General features: G+C 33.7%; 1 protein-coding gene across 1 annotated transcript; it reads right to left on the bottom strand.

Annotated features, from left to right (window-relative positions):
- Positions 1–1,035: 1,035 nt before the first annotated feature.
- Positions 1,036–11,441, bottom strand: LOC107944074 (receptor-like protein 9a). The gene is made up of 5 exons (XM_041102028.1): positions 11,114–11,441; positions 9,061–9,192; positions 8,379–8,525; positions 6,927–8,212; positions 1,036–2,048 (listed from the first exon to the last, which is right to left on the bottom strand). Exons 1-5 carry the CDS (start codon positions 11,439–11,441, stop codon positions 1,068–1,070), a joined length of 2,874 nt encoding a protein of 957 aa, XP_040957962.1. The 3' UTR covers positions 1,036–1,067.
- Positions 11,442–24,875: the final 13,434 nt, after the last annotated feature.

Here is a 24,875-nt window from a genome sequence, read left to right as displayed (position 1 = left end):
GTTAGTTTAAATCCAACTATATACGTTTCATATTTTAGATTAATGTCGTATTATTTAATTAAATCATCTAAAAAAATTAACCATTGTTGAATATGAGTTTCATATTTTAGATTAATGCCACAAAACAATTATTTTGAATATCTTCTCATTTTAAAAAGTATATAAAGACTTTTGTTTTATATGGATAAAAAAATGGGAGGGACCCAATTCATGATATAACCAAGTAATTATAGAAATGGTAGGGGTGCATTACACTAGTAATACAAACTTTCATAACTTTGTCTATAATTTATATTTTAAGAAATTAAATCTTTGAATTTATCAATATAATTGTAATTGTTATACTTGTAAAATTTTGAATTGATCTAATATCTCTATCATATCGATACAAAATATTATTATATACAATGGTTGATAGGCTTTTGTTTTCATAAAACAAATAATTTCAAATTTGAGATGAATGATCTACCTGAATAGAACATGAAATTTGTGTTAGTAATGTATAATGTTGGTACTAATAATCTTTTATTACGTTTAAAAGTCTAATAATTTATAATTTTTGTTCAAATAGTTGTGTTGTAAATATGTAATCTTTACTTGTAAAGTTATCATATAAAGATATAACTTTATATAAAATTATTTATAAAATATCGCAACCCTATAACTTTATATAAAGCCATCACATTTTACTATTTTTTTTCTCTTGTTTCGATCTTTATTATTTATTTTTCTAACAATTTGATGGTTGAATTGTTAATCATTTGTACAAATATTTTTGTAAAAGATCTATGATGTTCCATTTTATGTAAAGGAAGCATGCTTGCTACAATATGTTAAATTTAACTTTATACTATTTGGATGCTGGAAATCATAAAGCAGTAATCGAATATTCTAATTGAAATTGCATAAAGGTACATATGCTTTTCTCATAATAAAATCAATTATTAGAGAACAAAAATATTACAGTCTAGCTTTAGGAAGTTCAAAGCAGATAACCCAAACAAACTTCGAATAACAGAAAAGCATGAAAATTGATACAGACAAATGTAAACCATCAAAGCACAAGGCTACTTGCTTCTTTTTAAGATGGAAAATCGTAGAAGATTGTCCTCAATAAAATATTGGCAAGTCTTGATGCAGTGTTCAACGAAATAAAACCAAGCTTGTCGCCAATATGGATTTATATACAGGATGACAGCAATAACCAATAATACAATTACATAAGAAACAAAAAAGGTCACCTGGAAAACATACATGTCCATCAAACCACTTTCTTCTTCATCATTGGAGGCATTTGGTGTTGGTGTCGAGGGTGAATTAGGCTCACTGCAATCTTTAGGCAGGGGAGGTCCACAAAGAAAAGGATTTGCCATGTAACTGCTTTCATCGAAGGTCGCAAATTGAGCTTTTTGAGATGGAATACTCCCTGACAAGTTGTTGTATGACACATTGAAAACTTCCAAGGTATACAACTTCGTCAATTCAGTAGGGATTATTCCACTTAGGTTGTTGTGAGAAAGGTCCAAACTCTCAATTTTATTAAGCCTTGAGAACATTAATGGTATATGTCCAGACAAATTGTTATGCGACAAGTTTAATGAACGAATTTCACTCAAATTTCCAATCTCAAGGGGGATTTCACCTGTTAACCTATTACATGACAAATCAATTCCAGACATATACGTAAGAATGTTTCCCTTGTATATGTAAGATGCTCTCTTTGTCGTATAATCCACCTTTTCTTCCATTTGATTCTCAATAAATAAAGGAGAACCGAATGAAGAAAATCCGCTTCCAGTGCTCCATTCAAATTCAGCCGATTCACTATAATTAGCTATGTCCCCGTATGTTACAAAATTTGAAAAATCCCTTTTTGTTGAAGATTTTTCATCACTTGGCTCAAGAGTTAACTTACTCAAACAAAAAGGTATTGGACCCGAAAGATTGTTTTGAGAAAGAACAATGATGCTTAATGAGTGCAGTTTGCATAACTCAATAGGAATTTCACCGGTAAAAAGATTGGCCCTGAGAAGTGTTGCGCGGAAGCGTGTGAAAGAGTAAAATTATTGTACTAAAAAATCACACTAAGTTCAATTCCCAGGAAAGAGAGGTGAATCACGAGGATCACTTAAGTACCAAGTCTTTCCTAGCCAGAATATCCCTCTATCGTAATTTAATAGCACAATAAATCACTACAATCACACTCACAAAATATGAACATTAAATAGTAAAGAACACCAAAATTTTAACGAGGTTCGGCAAATCTTGCCTACGTCCTCGGGCACTACCAAATATATTTCACTCCAAAATACAAGTGAAACTTTACAAATAGGGAGAGAGAACAATGCCTTAAGTAGAGAATGGCAAATGTGGGATGATGAGAATGAGCAATGGTTGGCCTATTTATAGTTGAGATTCAAGGGCCACCTTGCAAAGTCCCTATTCACTTAGGGACCAAAAATTGCTATTATCCCATGCCCAACACTAAATAAATATTTGGTGCCCATAACTTTGACCTTTCCAAGGTATGGGTAGGTATGGGAAAGGTATGGGCAAGGTATGGGATATATTCTAATAATCTCCACCTTGAAGATTTGATTAGGATAATCTTATCTTCACACAATTCTTTTTGCCTTTGACAACAATACTTGATAGTGCCTTCTTCGACTGTTAAACTTGCAGGATATTGATCAAGTTCAAACAATGTTCGAACTTGGTTGCTGTTACCACCTTGGTCATCATATCTGCGGGATTATCTGCAGTCTTGATCTTCTGAAGACAAATTTTCCCCTCTTCAATAATTTCCCGCACAAAATGGAATCGTACGTCGATATGTTTTGTACGTGCATGATAGACTTGATTCTTTGCTAAATGAATAGCACTTTGACTATCACAATACACGTTAATATGCTCCTGAACCAACCCCAAGGTTTTAGCCATACCTTGTAACCAAATAGCCTCCTTTACAGCCTCTGTTACAGCCATGTACTCGGCTTCTGTGGTTGACAACGCAACTGTAGACTGTAGTGTAGACTTCCAACTTATTGGTCCTCCAGCAAGTGTAAACACATAACCGGTGGTTGATCTTCGCTTGTCCAAATCACCGGCATAGTCAGAATCAACGTACCCAATAACACCTTTACCAAGTGTATTATCCTGCTTGAACAGTAATCCAACATCTACGGTCTTCTGAATATACCGTAGAATCCATTTCACAGCTTGCCAATGTCCTTTTCCAGGATTATGCATATACCTGCTCACTATACTAACTGCCTGTGAAATGTCGGGTCTTGTACACATCATTGCATACATCAAGCTACCCACTGCATTAGAATACGGAACTTGCAACATGTATTCTCGTTCCATATTCGTCGAAGGAGATAGTTGTGCAGAAAGCTTGAAATGAGAAGCCAACGGGGTACTTACAGGTTTTGTCTGCTCGTTCATGCCAAACTGCTGTAGTACCTTTTTCAAATACTGCTTCTGAGACAAGCTAACTCTATCATAAGCTCTATCTCTCCATATTTCCATGCCGAGAATCTTTTTAGCTTCTCCTAGATCTTTCATCTCAAACTCGAGATTGAGTTGAGTCTTCAATCTTTCAATCTCAACTTTGCTCTTAGATGCTATTAGCATATCATCAACATATAAGAGCAAGTATATGAAAGTTCCTTCTTGTAGCTTCTGAAAATACACGCAATGATCAAATTTACTTCTTGTGTACCTTTGCCCTTTCATGAACTGATCAAATCGCTTGTAACACTACCTCGGAGATTGCTTCAATCCATAAAGCGACTTTGTCAGTTTGCAAACCCAATTTTCTTTTCCAGCAACCTTGAATCCATCTGGCTGAGTCATATAGATTTCCTCTTCCAAATCACCGTGTAAAAACGCGGTCTTCACATCAAGCTGAACTAGTTCAAGATCATATTGCGCAACCAAGGCTAGCAAAATCCGAATAGACGAATGCTTCACAACTGGAGAAAACACTTCATTGTAGTCTATTCCTTCTTTCTGAGCGTAACCCTTTGCTACTAATCTAGCCTTGTATTGAATTTCATTTTTATCAGGAAATCCTTCCTTCTTTGCATATACCCATTTGCATCCAATTGCCTTCTTTCCCTTGGGTAGTGTCACCAACTCCCAGGTCTTATTTTTATGAAGAGACTGCATTTCTTCATTCATTGCTTGCTTCCACTTTACACCATCAGGGTTACTTATTGCTTCTGTGTAAGTAGAAGGAACATCATCATCTGCAATTGGAAGTGCATAGGCCACTATATCATCAAAGCGAGTAGGCTTACGAATCTCTCTTCTTGGCCTCCTATATGCAATTGAATCTTGTTGCTGTAGAGGTTCTTGGGTAGGAACCTCTTCATCATTTGTCCCTTCAATATTAGCTGGATCATCGTTAACCTTTTCAAGCTCCACCTGCTGCAAAATACTACTGGTTTTGCCATCCTTTTGTGAATCCTTATACTTTAACATGGTTGATTCATCAAAAGTCACATCTCTACTGAAAACAATCTTCCTTGTATCAGGACACCAGAGACGATATCCTTTTACTCCATCAGTTATACCCAAGAATAATGCTTTCTTTGCTCTTGGGTCTAACTTAGATTCTTTTACATGATAATATGCAGTAGAACCAAATACATGCAAAGAATCATAATCAGTAGCAGATTTACCAGTCCACATCTCCATAGGAGTTTTTCCATTTATTGCAGCTGATGGCAAACGGTTAATTAGATGGCACGCATATGTAACTGCCTCAGCCCAAAATTCTTTGCCCAATCCAGCATTGGACAACATACATCGAACTTTCTCCAGTATAGTTCGATTCATTCGTTCTGCCACCCCATTTTTCTGTGGTGTATCCCGAACAATGAAGTGTCGCACAATGCCCTCATCTTGGCATACTTGTAGAAATGGATCGTTTTTGTACTCAGTACTATTATCTGATCGAAGTCGTTTGACCTTTCGATCAGTCTGAGCCTCCACCATCTTCTTCCATTTCAGAAATGCATCCAAAACTTCACTTTTTCTTTTCATTAGATACACCCATACTTTTCTTGAATAATCATCAACAAAAGTAAAAAAAATAGTGCATACCTCCCAAAGAAGCTACTTTGGTAGGTCCCCACACATCACTGTGAACGTAGTCCAGAATTCCTTTCGTATTGTGAATTGCTGGACCAAATTTTACCCTCTTCTGCTTGCCCAGAACACAATGTTCATAGAATTCCATTTTGCAAGAATTTGCACCTTTCAATAAGCCTTGCTTCACCAATGTCTGCAAAGCTTTTTCACCAGCATGTCCCAATCGCATATGCCATAATCTGGTAGCCTCTGAATCTACATCTTTTGTAGAAACTGTTGATGTTGATCCAATAACTGTACTTCCATTTAAAAAATACAAGTTATTTCTTCTTGTGCCTTTCATCACCGTCAGTTGCCCAGCTACTACTTTTAGTAATCCATCTCTCAAAGTGATTGTGAGCCCTTTAGATTCTAGGGCACCTAATGAGATGAGATTTTTCTTCAGGCTAGGTACGTAGCGAACATCTGTCAAGACTTAGATTGAGCCGTCGTGATTCTTCAATTGGACTGTATCCACTCTCATTGTCTTACAAGCACTATCATTGCCCATAAGAACAATTCCACCTTCTAGCTCTTTAAGACTAGAAAACCAGTCCTTATTAGGACACATATGGTAAGTACATCCTGAATCCAAAATCCACTCATCCGTTTGACATGCCATTGCCATGCCAACCAAGCTAAAGTCTGACTCCTCATCATGCTCCGCTACACATGCATTAGAAATAGCCTTGCCCTTTTGTAGCTTAGGACAATTCTTTTTCCAATGCCCTTTTTCACGGCAAAAGGCACATTCATCTTTGGCGGGTCTCCCTTTGGACTTTCCCCTTCTACCAGATTTGCTGCTGTGTGAATGACCTCTTACTGTTAAGACTTCTGCGGTTGTATCTCTGTGATCTCTTTTATCTTTCTTTCGAGTCTCAGATCTATACAACGCACTACAGACTGCATCAAATGTGATCGTGTCCTTCCCATGAAGCAATGTGGTGGTAAGATGATCATATTCATCAGGAAGGGAATTCAACAACAATAATGCCTTGTCTTCATCTTCAAATTTCTCATCCAAATTTTGCATTTGTCACAGTAGTCCTTGCTGATGACGATGCTGCTGCCATTTTTCTCCTCAATCCCAACTACTGCATATGTGAACAGTATCGTATACGTGAATAGTGCTGTATACGTAAATAGTACCGTATACGTGAATAGTTCCGTATACGTGAATAGTACCGTAAACAGTCGTATTCCCCAAGTACGAACCTGGCTCTGATACCAATTATTGCGCGGAAGCGTGTGAAAGAGTAAAATTATTGTACTAAAAAATCACACTAAGTTCAATTCCCAGGAAAGAGAGGTGAATCACGAGGATCACTTAAGTACCAAGTCTTTCCTAGCCAGAATATCCCTCTATCGTAATTTAATAGCACAATAAATCACTACAATCACACTCACAAAATATGAACATTAAATAGTAAAGAACACCAAAATTTTAACGAGGTTCGGCAAATCTTGCCTACGTCCTCGGGCACTACCAAATATATTTCACTCCAAAATACAAGTGAAACTTTACAAATAGGGAGAGAGAACAATGCCTTAAGTAGAGAATGGAAAATGTGGGATGATGAGAATGAGCAATGGCTGGCCTATTTATAGTTGAGATTCAAGGGCCACCTTGCAAAGTCCCTATTCACTTAGGGACCAAAAATTGCTATTATCCCATGCCCAACACTAAATAAATATTTGGTGCCCATAACTTTGACCTTTCCAAGGTATGGGTAGGTATGGGAAAGGTATGGGCAAGGTATGAGATATATTCTAATAAGAAGGAGGACACGTAAAGCCGAAAGAGTACCAATCCAATTTGGAATTTCACCAGTTAACTGGTTTTCACTAATGTCTAAAGTCACCAAAGAGGAGCAGTTAAAGAATGCATTTCCCAATGTCACACTTAATCTATTTCCATTCAAATGGAGATGTCTAATAGATTGTGCACCGCAGCAAGATGGTATTTGGCCAGAGAAATTATTTTGGGAAAGGTCCAAAATATTGAGAAAATCTAAATGGCACAAATCCATTGGAATGGGACCATCAAGTTGATTGTTGGATAAAGCCAATACCGTCAAATATAATAGATTTGATATCCATCTTGGGAGCTCGCCAGACAAGTTGTTATTACTTAAAACCATATCCTCAATGGGAGATAGACGGACAATTTCAATACTAGGTAACCTCCCATCAAAATTGTTGCCATCTAAATATAGCTGACGTAATGAATGTGAGCTAAAGATAGTTGGAATTATCCTCCCACTCAGACGATTATTTGATAGTCTAAGAAAAACTAATGAGTCACTTTTAGCCAAGTTTTCTGGTATTCCTCCAGATAACTGATTATGTGATAGATCTAAATATAACCCATCGTACTTACTTTTCGAACTACCCAAACAAGGAGGAATATTACCTTCAAGGATATTGCTAGATAAGTTTAACACCAATAGTTGTGGAAAAATTGAACAAATGTTAGTCGGAATTGGACCCTGTATTTTATTTTCAGATAGATCAACAATGGACATGTACGGATTTTGATGTGAAGAGAACTGGAGATCACGGTTGATAAAAGAATTGCCCTTGATTGAAAATCCTCCCAATCTTGTATTGTTCTCTAACAACCATAAAGGTGCCTTTCCTCCAAAATTATTATATGAAAGATCAATAACTCTCAGGTCATATTGGTAATGGAGGAATTTGGGAACTTCATTGTGGAGTTCCTCTGTCGTACAATTTGACAAATGGAAAACTTTTATTTGGAACTTTGGGACCCAAGTTTGAATGGTAGACTCTTTGACTAACTTATTTTGATCGCTGGAGAGGACTTTGAGATGTGAGTGGTTGGCAAATGACATGAAAAAGGATGGAACTTCAAATAGGTTTAGTGCAAGAGAAACGAATCTAAGCAATGTGAGATTGGCTAGAGCAATGGAGGCACCATTTCCAATGAACTGATTATTGGAAATATCCAAATGATAAAGAGATGATAAGTTAGCCAAACACGAAGGAAGTTCTCCCTCGAGTGCATTTTCACTAAGAACCAACACCTCAAGCTTCCGTAAGTCACACCATCCTGTAAAACAAATTTGCGCTAATTATTCCAATTTTCGAGCTCATTTTTTGCGATATTTAAAAACAGTTACTTTGCGAAATCAGTTAAGTAATAAGTACTCATCTCCAAAATCAATGATAAGAAATCATTTAATCTCACTTAAATAATTAAAACATGATTAATTTACCTTGCGTAGGTAGTGTTCCGGTCAGCCCACAGTCATTCAAAGACAAGGCTTTGAGAGACTTCAATACATGAATGTTTTGAAGAATGCTGTTGTTGAGATGTAAACCATCCAACACTAACTCCTCTAAATTGATCAAAACATCTGGTTCTGTAAAGATTTGAAGAAAATAGTTAATTAATGCAGTAAATCAAGAAAGTAGTTTGATTTGTTTAAGAATCATTAAATACAAAGCATTGTGATAATTAGATTTGCTGTTAAGGGAATATTAAAATTATTTATATGTATATGTACGAAGTTTGATAGAGTAAAATATATCAACACATACCACCAGAATATTGAAGCTCAATTTCATTATAACTCATATCCAACTTCTTCAGATTTGTCAGATTGTTCAACACTGTTCAAATCAGTTCAATCCTTGTTTTGTCAGTCCACTTAAATAATCATCACAAAAATATAGTTATTGAATTCCAAGTTGCGACCTGTTAATTTGATATTTATTTTCGTTGTAAAAAAAGTAACCACTTATCTTTATATTTTAGAAAAAGTGATGCACATATAGAAGAAATAAATACATAAATATTTTTTTAATTCATTTCCCAAAAAATCAATCCTATATGATATGATCACATACTTAGACATAAATTCTCTTTTATCGGTTTATGAAATTAATTGTACATACCTCCAATATCGATTGATCCTTGCAGTAGGTTTCCTCCAATATCCAAGGATTTTAGACTTAGCCCCTTAATATATGTCAGATCACTGTTCTTCAACCTATTCCCACTCAAGTCAAGCTCTTCCAAATTCATCCCTGTAGAAAATTTGTGATATTGTTTCACGGAAATTTTGTTTTATATAACTTCAAACAAAAATGTTAAGTTAAAATATACTATAAGTCTCTATACTCTTCATAAATTTAAAATTTAATTCTTGTATTTTAATTTCAAGAAATTTAGTCCATTTACTTTTCAGATTTGAAAATTCAAGTCCAATTATTAACACCAATTTTTTGTTAAATTTGTTGTTGTGACATGTTAAAACAAAACAAAAATTTAATCACTTGGTAGTAATGTAACTAAAAAAAATAAAATTATGATGAACTTAAATTAAGAAAATATTTACTTGTGTTAATAACTAGACCTGAATTTTAAAATATAAAACGTAAAAAATTAAATTCTAAATTAACTAAGAATATATAGAATACTTAGGATATATTTTAACCAAAAATATTCAATTTCTCCCTATGATTTTATCTAATCTGGTGCAGTAATAATTTATTACTAAGAATTTAATATATTAGCCGAGTTGGTCTTAAATTCATGGGTCATACTAACTTGAGAACTTGGTTTATACCTTGTAAATGCTGGAGACTTTGGATCCTATTGTACCTTAAATCCAACACCTTCAAGTTTGGCACACTCTTCACTTCTATTCAGGAGCAATGAAATATATATATATATATATATATAAAAGATCCATGGTAAGATATGAGCCAAAGTAAATACAAGCCAAAAATCTAACAGAATGAGACTCAAACTTGTGAGCCAAAATCATTAACTTTGAAATAAAATTTTCTTTTAAAAAAGAGTTTTAATTTCTTTGCTATTATCATTGTGAAATTATCACTAAATATTTGCAAATAAGTAGTTAATTAATGCAGCAACTTATAGTTCGATTTGTTTAAAAATAATTTAATATATATAAAGTTAATTAATTCAAATTATACTTTATTTATTGATCCTTTAATTAGGTTATTCTCTACACTCAAAAACTTCAAATTAGAAAGTGCTCCAAGATGTGTCAGTAGGGCATTATTGAAGGAATTGTAACTCAAATCAAGCTTTTCTAAATTTAAGTGGTTTCTCACCATCCACACAGCATTTAGATTAGTAGATTTGTTATCAAGGGAATATTAAAATTATTTGTATGTATATGTACAAAGCTGATAGAGTAAAATATATAATACGTCCCTACACTTTTCATAAATTTAAAAGTTTTAATTTCAAGAAATTTAATCTCTTTACTTTTCATATTTAAAAATTCAAATTTAATTGCTAACACCATTTTTATTGTTAAATTTGTTGTTGTGATATTTAAAAAATAATAATAATTACTTGGTAGTAACGTAACAAAAAAATAACATTATAATGAACTTGAATTTAAGAAAATTGTTTAACATTAACAATTAGACCTAAATTTTAAAATCTAAAAAAATAAAAGAATTAAATTATAAATTGATGAAGAATATAGGGACTCGTGGTATATTTTAACCAAAAACATTCAATTATACCTTGTAAATGCTGGAGACTTTCGATCCTATTTTCTCTTAAATCCAAGACCTTCAAGTTTGGCAGACTCTTCACTTATATTCAAGAACAATAATTTATTTTTTATTAATTAATTGTTGTTGTATTCTACCATCTATCTTTACATATTAAAATCAATATATAGGGCCCAAAATAAACTACCGAAATAAGTTTACTCAAAACCAAATAAAATATTTGAGAGATAAAAACTCACTTGACAAAATACTGTCATGGAAATCATTATTAGATAATATAAGAATTTCCAAATTGGTGAAGGCAGTTGATAAAGGTACTGCAAAAAAGATTTTTTTTTTTTGGGTCGTTAGTGCCTTAATTTATAAAATATTGAATGAAGAAAATTCACTGACTTGAACTCAATTTCTATCGCCAGAGATTAATCGATCATAGAAATATAAAGCAACAAACCTTTGTTATCAATAAAATCCTTTATTCTATTCCCTGATAAATCAAGACTCCTCAATTCTTTAAAAGGGGGAAATAAAGAAACATCGAGACGTCCCCAGTCCCATGAAGATTTGAAAGAAAGAAAAAGTCCTTTCACTCGTCCACTAGTATTATGGCATTCAATGTTTTTCCAGTGACAACAATTCGAACCTTTCTCAGCTATCCAGTCGCTAACATCGAAAACAGAATGGAGTTGTAAGAGAGCAACTCTCTCCTGCTGCCAGCACCCCTGGATCTGTACGAAAACCAGAGATGTAGTGAGCAATATCCATAACAGTTTAAGATCCATCATCTCAAACCCACTCAGCTGCTACCTTTGGAGCATTTGGATGAACCAAAACCTTAAGCTTTATACACAACTATGATTCTCTACTTTCCAAAATGCGGGCCCAGCTAATTTGATTTTTGCTCTAGTTGTGATTAATTTCATTCTCAATTTTCCAAAACATGGGCCCAACTAATTTGATTTTTGCCTAGTTGTGGTTAATTTCATTCTCAATTTTCCAAACTAAGATTAATTGCTCTGGATATTAATATTATTATATATAAGTAATTTTTTATTTATAAGAATATAATGATTCTAGTATCAACTAATAATAGAATAATAATAAATATTTTTATGGGTTCTATTTTTGGGGAACAAAGTCCTAAAACTCTCCATAGTAGCAACAGCGTGGATTGACCAAAGGTGTTGGAATCAATGTGAAACATAAAAAGAAAATGTGATTTCACATGTAGGGATTTATGAATGGAATCTAGACGATAAATTTGACATTGACCCTTCATCCTGATGGATCCTTCATCCTGATGGATTTGTGAAAAATGTGATTTCGCATGGGGATGGTAGGCTCCTCACCCCATAAAATTAAAAATTTACATTCAATTTTTATAAATTATACAATTTAATTTTATCCAAAAAATAATTACTTTCACTTTGCTGTAAAATGTACAAGGGAGCTCTACCCATTCAAAATAATAAATTTTCAAAGTACATATTTTAAGATTTAATTTATAATAAAAGAGTCAATGACAATGTTTTTGTGTCAGATCAAGAAAACACTCGGTCAATAGAAAAACACCTACAAGTGATTCTGCCTGAGCTAGAGATCATAAAGCAAGACTTTGAAAAGAAGAGTTCGAAGCTGGGGAAAAAGATAGAATAGTTGGAAGAGGAAAATATGCGGCTAGGATTAGACGTCGACGTTCAGAAGTTAGAAACCGAGAAAATGAAAAAAAGGAAAGAACAAGGCTGGGAAAGACTTGGACAGTCTAAAAACATATTATAAGAAGATGTGTTTGTTCGGCAAGAAATCAAAGAAGAAAATATCAGAGCTGATCATTGGGAAAAGAAATTCTAAGATGCTCGAGTTCGAAAAGATGCTCTAGAAAGAGATTTGTTAGAAAGCCGAAATGAAAAGGTTGGATTGAGAGACCCGGTTAGCAGAATTAGAGAGGTCACTACGTCAATATCGTAGTCGCAACTCCACAATTGAGTTGAAAGCAAGCCTAAATAAGATTGAAGAGTTGAAGGGAAAGATCGAAGAGCTCAAGGCCGCACTGCAAAATTATGAACTTCGAGTTGAGCTTTTTAAAACGAACAATGAACACTGGAAAGAGCAACTCCAACGCTCTCAAGGTCAGATTAGGGATAGAGACTACATCATGGGTGAAGTTGTAACTCAAGTACGGGAAGTAGCTGACCATTTGCAAACCTTAACAGTTCAAGCCGACATGTTGAGCTTAAAATACGAATCAGAATCAAATTGGGATCGAGAATTAGCTTGGCATTTTAGGAAAGTCAAGGCTTTAAGTATTAGGGTAAGGCCGTATATGTAAAATATCCGTTTTATGTAAAAAGATTTGTTTTCTGGTAAAGTTGTTCTAATAAAACTGAATCAGAATCAATACCTCTTTTTTGCATTCATTTCATTCATCAGCATTACATTTCATCATATGTATTAAATTCCATAAAAAAACCCTTATTAATCGAAATTATGACAGTCAAACCAACGAGAGTATACCAACTGAATATCATTACGATACCCGCGGCAAAACCAAAACAATGGATCAAATATTAGAGAAATTAGAACAAATTCAGAAAGACATGCAAGATCAGTTGCAAGCGTAGCTGCATGAACAATTAGCTAAAGTACAGTAAGACATGAGGGATCAAATACAATAATCTCAATGAAGTATGATAAGCCAGTTGACACAGTTGTTGGTCGGAGGGATAGAAAAAGGGAAAAGCATTGTGGTTAACTCAGGGGATGATAATGAAGACCCTACATACCCCTCAGGTTTTACCTCGGTAAATGTCCAGACCCAACCAGACCCATATCCACAAAGGGTACCCGTCGCCATAAGACCTCAACAATATCAAGCCAGTGCTTTAGCACCGATGAACTACCCAACAGGTTCAAGTTCCAATCTCGAGGATAATCCAACTAACCCAATTGTTCCCAATTTGAACGACATGGCTAAAATGGATAGAGCAAGAGTAGAATTATTGAAACAACTAGAAGATCGGTACAAGTGGTTGGAAAAGAAATTTAGAGCTATGGAAAATGCTGACTACCTTTGCGGGGTTAATGCTAAGGAGTTGAGCTTAGTCCCAAATTTAGTACTCCCACCAAAATTCAAAACTCCAAAATTCGAAAAATAAAATAGGACTAGTTGTCCTGAAGCCCATATCACAATGTTCTGTCGAAGGATGATGGGATACATCAATAATGACTAACTGTTAATCCACAGCTTCTAGGATAGTTTGATTGGGTCAGCTGCTAAGTGGTACAACCAGCTAAGCTGTGCCAAAACCAACTCATAGAAAGACTTGGCATAGGCTTTCATGAAATAATACAGCCATGTGACTAACATAATGCCCGACAAAATTACGCTGCAAAACATGGAGAAGAAGTAAAATGAAAGCTTTAGGTAGTATATTCAGAGATGGAGAGAGGTGGCAACGCAAGTCCAACCACCTCTTCTGAATAATGAGATAATAATGGTTTTCATAAACACGCTGAAAGCCCTATTCATTAACCATATGTTGAAAAGAATTCAACAAAGAAGGTATGTTAAGACCAAAAGGATTCAGCTGATATTTCAAAATAGATTTTTTTTTATATAATTTTATATTTATTAATTCATTTGTTTTTGCTTCGATTTCTTTTGAATTTTAAGTCACATGCATACTACATGTAGCGGTGATAGTAGGAGTGCCCATAAGCAAAATTATTGTCGACAACTATATTTTTTCAGTTCCATATTTTTCCTTAATTAACATAACTTATTGAGATTTATTCGTTATCACCATTTGCAAGTACCTGAACCTTTTTGCTTCGATTTCTTTTGAATTTTAAGTCACATGCATACTACATGTAGCGGTGATAGTAGGAGTGCCCATAAGCAAAATTATTGTCGACAACTATATTTTTTCAGTTCCATATTTTTCCTTAATTAACATAACTTATTGAGATTTATTCATTATCACTATTTGCAGGCACCTGAACCTCTTCTAGGGTTTTTTTATTAGTTATATATTTGGCCTCTTCTTGGGGACTTGCCTCTACAATATTATCATCTTAAGTAATTACTCATTTTCTTTTACGAGGATTTTTATCTTTGGAACAGATTGACCTTCCACACTTCAGGCCTGGATTACCTTTTTCTGCACTAACAATTTGCCCTATTGGGATATCAATTCGTATTGGAGCATTTTTAGCTGGTATGTAAGATTTTGTAATTCTCTTTAGGTTAGTAAATGAATCTGGCAGTTGATTGCCGATGTTTTGCAAATGTGTGATCCTTTGAACTTCTTGTTCACATTGACTTGTGCGAGGATCTAATTGAGATAATGATGATCCATTCCATGTAATTTCTTTTACCAGTTGTATTTTTTCTCCCCCTAATGTTGGGAATGTTGTTTCATCAAAATGACAATAAATGAATAGTGCAATATATAAATCTCCAGTTAATGGTTCACCATATTTAATTATAGAAGGAGATTCATAACCAACATATATTCTCAACCTCTTTTGAGGACCCATCTTTGTGCATTGTGGTGGAGCAATTGGAACATATACTGCATATTCAAACATTAAGGAATCATCTTCATGACATTCTGCATTTATTCAAATGTCGTTCAAACGCGTCTAGTTAGGAGCATTTGATTCATTCTGATCATGTCATCTTAATCACTAGGCACAATTAAGTTCATAAAATAGAACATATAGGTCATGTTCCCCAGAGAAAGAACAATGAAGATAGCAAATCTTGCCTTCCTATACTGACAGCGAAGCAGATCGAAGACACCAGCCTTGCCTCCCTGTACTGACAGCGGAGCAGACTGAAGATAGCAGATCTTGCCTTCTTGTACTGGCAGCGAAACAGATTGAAGACACCAGCCTTGCCTTCCTGTACTGATAGCGGAACAGACTGAAGATAGCAGATCATGCCTTCCTGTACTGACAGCGAAGCAGATCGAAGATAGCAAGCCTTACCTCCCTGTACTGGCAGTGGAGCAGGCTGAAGATAGCAGGTCTTGTCTTCCTGTACTGACAGCGAAACAGACTGAAGATAGCAAGCCTTGCCTCCCTGTACTGGCAGCGGAGCAGGCTGAAGATAGCAAGTCTTGCCTTCCTGTACTGACAGCAGAGCAGACTGAAGATAACAGATCTTGCCTTCCTCTACTGACAGTGAAGCAGATCGGAGATACCATAATTTGCAGCAAAGCAAACTGAAGATAGCAGATCTTGCCTTTTTGTACTGGCAGCAAAGCAGATAGAAAAACAATGGCGAATCTTATTTCCCTTGGCGATGCAGTGGAACAGATTGAAGCTACAACGGCGAATCTTGCTTCCTCGACATTGCAATTTAAAAGATTGAAGTCATAACGGCGGATCTTACTTTCCTGGCAGTGCAGCGGAATAGATTAAAGCTACAAAGGTGAATCTTGCTTCCCCGAAATTGCAGTTAAATAGATTGAAGCTACAACAGTGAATCTTACTTCCCTGGCGGTGTAGTGGAATAGATTGAAGCTACGATAGCGAATCTTACTTTCCCGACGTTGCAGTTAAATAGATTGAAGATGGCAGATCTTATCTCTTTGAAGTTGCAGTAGAGCAGATCGCATCCAGTCTTATCTCTCTGAAGTTGCAGAGGAGCAGACAGAAGAAGCCAATCCTATCTCCTTGAATTTATAGTGGAGCGGATTAAAACCACATATTTTATCTCCCTAAAGCTACAGAGGAACAGACAAAAGAAGCCAATCCTATCTTTTTGAAGTTGTAGTGGAGCGGATTAAAACCACAAATCTTATCTCTCTAAAGTTGCAGTGGAGCGGATTAAAACCACAGATTTTATCTCCTTGAAGTTGCAGTGGGGCAGGTTGAGTATGCAAGTCTCATCTCCCTAAAGTTGCAGTAGAGTAGACTGAAGCTGCTAATCATATACCTCTGAAGTTGCAGTAGGTCGGATTAAATTTACCATGACAAGTCTTATCTCCCTGACGTTGCAGTGGAGCAGACTAAAACCACAAATCTTGTCCTCCTGAAGTTGCTGTGAAGAAGATTGAAGCTATAAGTCAGAACTCTCTGAAATGCAGTGGAGTGGATCGAAGCAACAAGACGCAGTAGACTGGAATGAAGCTACTTGAAGAGAAGAGTCAAGAGAAGTCAAGACTCGGCGAGACCGGGTAAATTTGGTCTTTTTTAGCCTTTGTTTCATTCCCGTTACACGACAATGAAGCAAAGAGGGGCAGCTGTACAGCCCAAATTTACCCGGGGACCAACAAACCCAAACCTACCCAATACCCAAATAACCCATTACAAGCCCAAATACCAAACCCACCTAGACCAACCCAAACAGCCCAATGCAATTGGCCCAATAAGCCCACTAACAAATCAGACCCAACCCAAATTTCCAATAGTCAAACTAGGGTTTCAGAAAACTGAAACCCTAGCCTACTGCCTTCAGCCGCCACTGCCCATGCCACTGCCGCACCTACCCCTGACTGCCTGTCACCACCGTCGCCTGTAGCGCCGCACCAACTCCACCCACTTGCGCCTGCAAAATCAGAGAGAAACGACAACAAGCAAATAATAAAAAATTTTGTAAAATGGCTCTATATATAAGGCCATTATAACATTGTAAGAGGGGGATCCCTTTTTTTTGGAGAAATAAAAGAAGAGATTCAAGCAAAAAAAGTAAGAGATCAGAAAAGAAAATCCCGAAAGCAAGGTTTTTTAAAAACCCTCTTTTTAGTGTTTTTATTTATATATATTTTTACTTTGTTTCTTTTAAAAAAATATCTATATGTATACAAGTATATAGCAACAAAAAACAAAAACAAAATAAAAAAATACCTTTTTGAATTTTTTGGCCTCCGTGTACTGTGGCCGGTGCGACGGTGGCCACGGTGATCATCAACCGAAATCCAGGCCGGAGGTAGAGGGCCTTGAGAGAAAAAAGGGGACGGATGTTTTGTTTGTTTTTTAAAGCTGGTTAAAATTATTTTTTTCAGATTTTTTAACTTAAATAGGCTCTTAAACGAAGTCGTTTTGGGCCTGAGCTTCAGGCACAAAAATGGCGTCGTTTTGATGTTATCTGACCCGAACTCGACCTGTCTGCTCCAGGATCCTCGTGTTTTCACGGAGGGGCAAATTTCACTTCTAGCCTCTCCTCTTTTTAATGTTTTCTCAATCAATTTTTTCATATTTTTAAATTTGTCCCTTTAGTTTATTTCTAATATCAATTTAGTCCTATTTGAAAGACACCATTTTAAAGGAGAAGGGAAAACTTCCCTTCCAGTCCCTCTATGTTGTTCGCGCATTCAAATCAATCCCTCATCTTTTATTTATTTCAAATCCACCCCAAATTTCCGTCTTTTAGTTCGATTCAGTCCTTTAAACTTGCTATTTTTTTAATTAATTAATAATATTATTATTGATATTATTTATATATTTCTATTTATATTTATGTAACAAGTTTAAAGATATTTTGGTTTTCCCATATATTTTTATTTATTTACTTATATGTTTTTTTGATGATTTTTAAATTTTAGATTAATTCATTATTTTGTTAATAATATTATTATTTACTTATTATTATTGTTTATTTTAGTTTCAAGATGTATATATACGTACATTTTTTTATTTGTTATAAATATATATTTTTTATGCTTCACATTTTTACGTACCCGTATAGTTTAATTCACACACAGATATATATGTATATATATATACTTATTTTTTTAACTTATATAAATGTCTATACATATCTATGTACATATTTTTAACTTTCATAAATATATATGCATACTTGAATATATATATACATATCTTATAATTTTTATATATGTACATACATATATCTTTGTTACATTTTTATAAATTTATTTGTTTTCTTTATTGACTTTTTTACGTTTTCATTATTATTTTAAAAGAATGTTCTAATTTTATTTGCTCATATACTTGTTACTTTGTATGCTGTTGATTTGTCCTTTTATTTATTTTATTTTGTTGTTATAGCTCGTATTATTTATGCTCACATTATCGAATTTATTATCTTGTTACGCGTATTAATATCGAGTTTCATTTCTACTATTTCATGTTAGATTAATTTTATTCGATGTATAAATTATGATTTTTGAATAAGCAAAATCTCGTGTTTAGATTTGAGTAGGTCGTACCCTAACTTACTGGGTTTCGATTTTCATAATAAATATAAATACACGAATCTTTTCAAACTCAAGTTTTAAACGATCTCGTGAATTAAGAAAAGATCGTGTCCTAACTTAATGGGCGTGATGCCTTTCTCTAAATCCGAGATAGTTAAATATCTTTTAAATAAGTAAACTTTTCGGCATGTATTCTCATATCTGGAATTCGATACGTTGTGTCCTAACGCATTGGATATGACATGTTGTTTTCTCGACATGAGGATTTCTAAAAAATAATAAAGGCAATATTTTGCATTTCAGAATTCGAGAAAGCGTGCCCTAATGTGTTGGGTTTCGATTTTTTTTCGTTCAACCAAATAGCCAAATATCCTTTAAAATTTCAGAGTAAGGCAATATTTTGCGTTTCAAAATTCGAGGAAACGTGCCCTAATGTGTTGGGTTTCGATTTTTTTCGTTTGACCAAATAGCCAAATATTCTCTTAAATCTTAGTCCATGTCATTCAAGTTTTTTTATGATCGTATTTTAAATCTCTTTAAAGTTTTTAGTTTTTCGACATTAAGACATTAAGTAATCAACTAGGTACCAATTTTGGGCGTATCGAGGGTGCTAATCCTTCTTCGCGCGCAACGGACTCTCAAACCTGTTTTTCTGAATTTCGTGGACCAAAACTGTTGTTTTAATAAAATTAATCGTTTATTAAAAACAACCACTTTTCAAGGTGACCCGATCACACCTTATCAAAAAGGATTGGTGGCGACTCCCATTTTCGTTTTCATTTTCAAAATCCAAGTCGACCCCATTTTCACAAAAAAATGGTGTCAACACACCAAAAATAAAGTTCTACACCTAAACTGAAATTAAATTAATTTGCAGCATACTGCATGTAGCAGCGATACTAGAAATGCGCAAAAAAGTTTTCATATAAATTTTTTAAAATTTTTAAAATTTTAAATTAATAAAAATAAAATCACATTAATGTTTAGGCTATTTTTAATTTGGGCTAAAAATATTTTCTAATTTAACTCAGTATTACAATTTTGAACTCTTATGAGGTTAAAATTGGTAATTTCATATTATATGAAATTTAAATTACCAATTTTTATTATTATTTATTTTAAAATAATATATAAAAATTTATTTCATGCAAAAGAGATTTATATGTAAACAAATTATAAACATCTTTTTAGAAACTTTTTGAAATTCCTTTGAAAACCACCAAATTAATCTTATATTTCTCTTCGTCGATCACTACCACCTCAACGAAACCCCGATCATGTCAAACTGTTAGACCGTATCCTGTAGGGTTTCGATTTCTTCTCACCAAAGAAGAAATCATTTGTGATTACCTTCAACCATTCATCAAGGGCGACACCATACCTTCTGCTGTGATGGAGGAATTGGATATTTATTGAGAAAATCGCGAGCCTTGGAATATTTTCAACCAAGATTCGGCAGAGTCTTTGTGGGTTATCCTTGCAGTAGGTTTCCTCCGATATTTAAGGACTTTACACTTAGCCCCTAATATATGTCAGATCACTGTTCTTCAACCTATTCGCACTCATGTCCAGCTCTTCCACATTCATCCATGTAGAATTTGTGATATTGTTTCACGGAAAATTTGTTTTATATAACTTCCAGAAAAAGTATAATGGTTAAAATATGATATAGGTTATTATACTCTTCATAAATTTAAATTTTAGTTCTTGTATTTTAATTTCAAGAAATTTAGTCCCTTTACATTTAATTTAGATTTGAAAATTCAGGTCCAATTGCGAACACAATTTTTTTATTAAATTTATTGGTGTTACATTTCAAAATAATAATAATAATAACAATAATAATAATCACTTGATCATAATGTAACTAAAAAAAAATTTGATGTTATCTTAAATTTAAGAAAATATTTAATTATGTTAACAATTATATCTGAATTCTGAAATCTAAAATTATATTAATTGATTGAAATATGGGTTTCAATTTATACCTTGTAAATGCTGGAGACTTTCGATCCTATTGTTGCTTAAATCCAAGACCTTCAAGTTAGACTCTTCGCTTCTATTCAAGAGCAATGAAATATATGTGCAAATAAATAAAAATTCAATTATTCCCCTTAAATACAAATAACTACTAATTTTATTTATTAAATGATTTTAAATAAAAGGATAATTTTATTTTTTTATTGTATTCATTTTTGTTATCATTTATTTGCACCATAATTAAAATATCTCCAAGACATATTAAAATAAAATAAAAAGTCCAAATTTTTGAAACCCAAAATAAGCGTCTACACAAAACCAATTAAAATATTTGAGAGATGAAAGCTCACTAGATAAAATACTGTCATGGAAATCATTAAAAGATAATTTAAGGATTTCCAAATTGCTGAAGGCAGAAGATAAAGGTACTGCAAGAAAGTTTTTTTATTGTCGTTAGTGCCTTAATTTATAAAATCAAAAGACACCAATTATAGAGTATTGAATGAAGAAAATTCACTGACTTGAATTCAATTTCCATCAGCAGAGATTAATTGATCATAGAGATGAAAAGCAACAAACCTTTGTTCTCAATAAAATCCGCTATTCCATTGTAGGATAAATCAAGATTCTTCAATTCTTTAAAAGGGAGAAACAAAGAGGCATCCAAACACCATGGATGTTTGAAAGAAAAAGAGAGTCCTTCCACTCGTCCAGTGGTATTGTGGCATTCAATGTATCTCCAGTGACAACTATTAGAACCTTTCTCGATTATCCAGTCGCTAACATTGAAACGATAATTGAGTTGTAAGAGAGCAACTCTCTCCTGCTCCACACCCTTGTATGAAAAACAGTGATGCAGTTAGCAATATCCATAATAGTTTAACATCCATCATCTCAATACGATCAAATCCACTCAGCTAATACCTTTCAGCATTTGGATGAACCAAAACCTTAAGCTTTATACACAAATGTGATTCTCAATTTTCCACATGTGAAAACATTTTGTGTGCGAATCCTATGTGTAAACCCTTAGTAATAAGTGGATTGACTAAAAACAGCGTCAAGAACTTTTTTTCTCGGCAAGTTGGAAGCAAATTCACAATGGAAAATTTCCGAAGCACAGTAATCATCAATTTCATTTTTTAGTAATTATAAAGACACTTATTTACTTTTGGAAAAGAGCAATAAATGGATTGACCAAAAATCGTATTTGGTAGCAACACCGTCAAGAAATTAATTTCTCCGCAAGTTCCAAGAAAATTCACGATTCAATCATTTTCCTTTTAATTAATTTGTATATATCGGTATATATATATTAGAACTGAAGTTAAAATATGATAATATTAGAAGTGTTATAGAAAAATTAATAAAATAATAATAATAAGGAAAAAGTAGATGAAAAATATGGAAAAATTTTTATTAATTGTTTAATTTTCACTTACAATGTGATATTTATAAGCTCATTTACATTCAATTAGTAAATGTGTTATATTCAATGAATTAAGTCTTCTTAATTACTCCATTTAATGATCTCCTGATTATAAATGAAGTAAAGAGTTTTATCTCATTACTTTCATATGTTTAAAGGGGTTATAGACATCCATTTAATGTATTTACAACACTCCTCCTTACATGTCTTTTAAATAAAAATGCACCTCATTAAAACCTTTATTGGAAAAACCCTGTGGGATAAAAACCTAATGAAGAAAAAAGAGTACACAATCTCCTATTCCGTTAAAAACCTTTACCAGGAAAATTCAGTGGGACAAAACTTTGGTTAAAGGAAAAGAGTACAACGTGCTTTAGACTCCCCCTAATGGCAACATCACATTATATTGTTGAGTCGACGCATTCCAATCTTGTTTCGTAGTCTTTCAAATGTTGAAGTTGGCAATGCCTTCGTAAAAAGATCCGTTAAAGTATCACTAGAACGAATTTATTGAACTTCTATGTCACCTTTCTTCTCAAGATCATGAGTAAAGAATAATTTTGGTAAAACTGTCACATTTGATATAACCACCCTTTAATTGAGCTATACATGTTACATTATCTTCATATAATATAATTGACATATTTTCCTATAAAGACAAATTACATATCTTCTGGATATGTTGGGATAAAAACCTTAGCCAAACATACTCTTGGCTTGCCTCATGCATTTCAATTATTTCAGCATGATTTGAAGAGGCATCAACTAATGTTTGCTTTTTCAAACACCATGATATGGCAGCACCTCCACATGTAAATAAATATCCCGTTTGAGATCGACATTTATGTGGATCTGATAAATATCCAACATCAACATAATTAACTAATAGGGATTTTGAATCATTTGAATAAAATAACCCCATTTCAATGGTTCCTCTGAGATATCTAAATACATGTTTAATTTCATTCCAATGTCTACGTGTTGGAGAAGAACTAAACCTTGCTAACAAGTTTACAACAAAAGCTATATCAGGTCTTGTGTTATTTGCAAGATACATCAAAGCTCTTAAGGCACTTAGATATGGTACTTCAGGACCAAGAAACTCTTCATCATTCTTACAAGGACGAAATTGATCTTTATTCACATCTAACAATCGTACAACCATCGAGGTACTCAATGGATGTGCTTTATCCATATAAAATTTCTTTAAGATCTTTTTCGTATAAGTTGACTGATGGACATGAATTCTATCTTTTAAATGCTCGATCTGCAGACCAAGATAAAACTTTGTTTTTCCAAGATCTTTCATCTTAAATTATTTCTTTAAATAATTTACTGCATTTTGAAGCTCTTCGGGAGTTTCAATAATATTTAGATCATCAACATAAATAGCAATTATCACACAGTTTGATTCAGACCTTTTTATTAAAACACATGGGCAGATTGGATTGTTTTTATAACCTTCTTTTAACAAATATTCACTAAGACGATTGTACCACATACGTCCAGATTGTTTTAATCCATATAAAATTTTCTTTAATCTGATTGAGCAATTTTCCTGGGAAACTCTATATCCTTCAAGGATTTTAAATCCTTCTGGTTGTTTTATATAAATTTCACTATCAAGTGTACCATACAAATAGGCTATAACAACATCCATTAGACGTATGTCAAGTCTTTCACGTACTGCCAAACTAATAAGGTATTTAAACGTGATTGCATCCACCACATGAGAATATGTCTCTTCATAATCAATGTCGGGCCTTTGTGAAAATCCTTGTGCTACAAGTCGTGCTTTATATGTTACGACTTCATTTTTCTTATTTCGTTTTCGTACAAGCATCCATTTATATCCTATCGGCTTTACATATTTAGATGTTTGGACTATAGGTCCAAAAACTCATGTTTAGAAAGTGAATTTAATTCTGCTTGAATTGCGTGTTTCCATTTTGATCAATCTTTTCTATTTCTACATTCTGCAATAAATTTAGGCTCAAGATCATCATTTCCTTTTGCTATTTTAATAGCAATATTTTAAGCAAAATTTTATCGACAACTATAATTTTTCAGTTCCATATTTTTCCTGAAGTAACATAACTTATTGAGATTTATTCGTTATCACCGTTTTCAAGTACTTGAACCTCTTCAGGGGTTTTTTTATTAGTTATATATTTGGCCTTTTCTTGGGGACTTGACTCTTCTTGGGGACTTGCCTCTACAATATTATCATCTTGAATAATTGTTCATTTTCTTTTACGAGAATTTTTATCTTTGGAACTGATTGGCCTTCCACACTTCAGGCGTGGATTACCTTTTTTTGCACTAACAATTTGCCCTATTGGGATATCAATTCGTATTGGAGCATTTTTAGCTGGTATGTGAGATTTTGTAATTCTCTTTAGGTCAGTAAATGCATCTGGCAGTTGATTGGCGATGTTTTGCAAATGTATGATCCTTTGAACTTCTTGTTCACATTGACTTATACGAGGATCTAATTGAGATAATGATGATCCATTCCAAGTAATTTTTTTACTAGTTGTATTTTCTCTCCCCCCTAATGTTGGGAATGTTGTTTCATCAAAATGACAATCAATAAATAGTGCAGTAAATAAATCTCCAATTAATGGTTCACCATATTT

The sequence above is a fragment of the Gossypium hirsutum genome, chromosome D10, assembly GCF_007990345.1.
Source record: "Gossypium hirsutum isolate 1008001.06 chromosome D10, Gossypium_hirsutum_v2.1, whole genome shotgun sequence".
Classification (NCBI taxonomy): Eukaryota; Viridiplantae; Streptophyta; class Magnoliopsida; order Malvales; family Malvaceae; genus Gossypium; species Gossypium hirsutum.
The sequence above is the reverse complement of the archived record's forward strand: the minus strand, read 5'-3'. Positions and strand labels throughout refer to the sequence as shown.

What these genes read in the sequence shown, in the direction of transcription:
- LOC107944074 (XM_041102028.1), bottom strand. Translation starts at nt 11,441, where the DNA reads ATGGATCTTAAACTGTTATGGATATTGCTCACTACATCTCTGGTTTTC. An exon ending in AGGATCAATCGATATTGGAG is followed by an intron (nt 8,526 to 9,060) that starts GTATGTACAATT and finishes AAATCTTTACAG; the next exon opens with AACCAGATGTTTTGATCAAT. An exon ending in GTACTCTTTCGGCTTTACGT is followed by an intron (nt 2,049 to 6,926) that starts GTCCTCCTTCTT and finishes TACTCTTTCACA; the next exon opens with CGCTTCCGCGCAACACTTCT.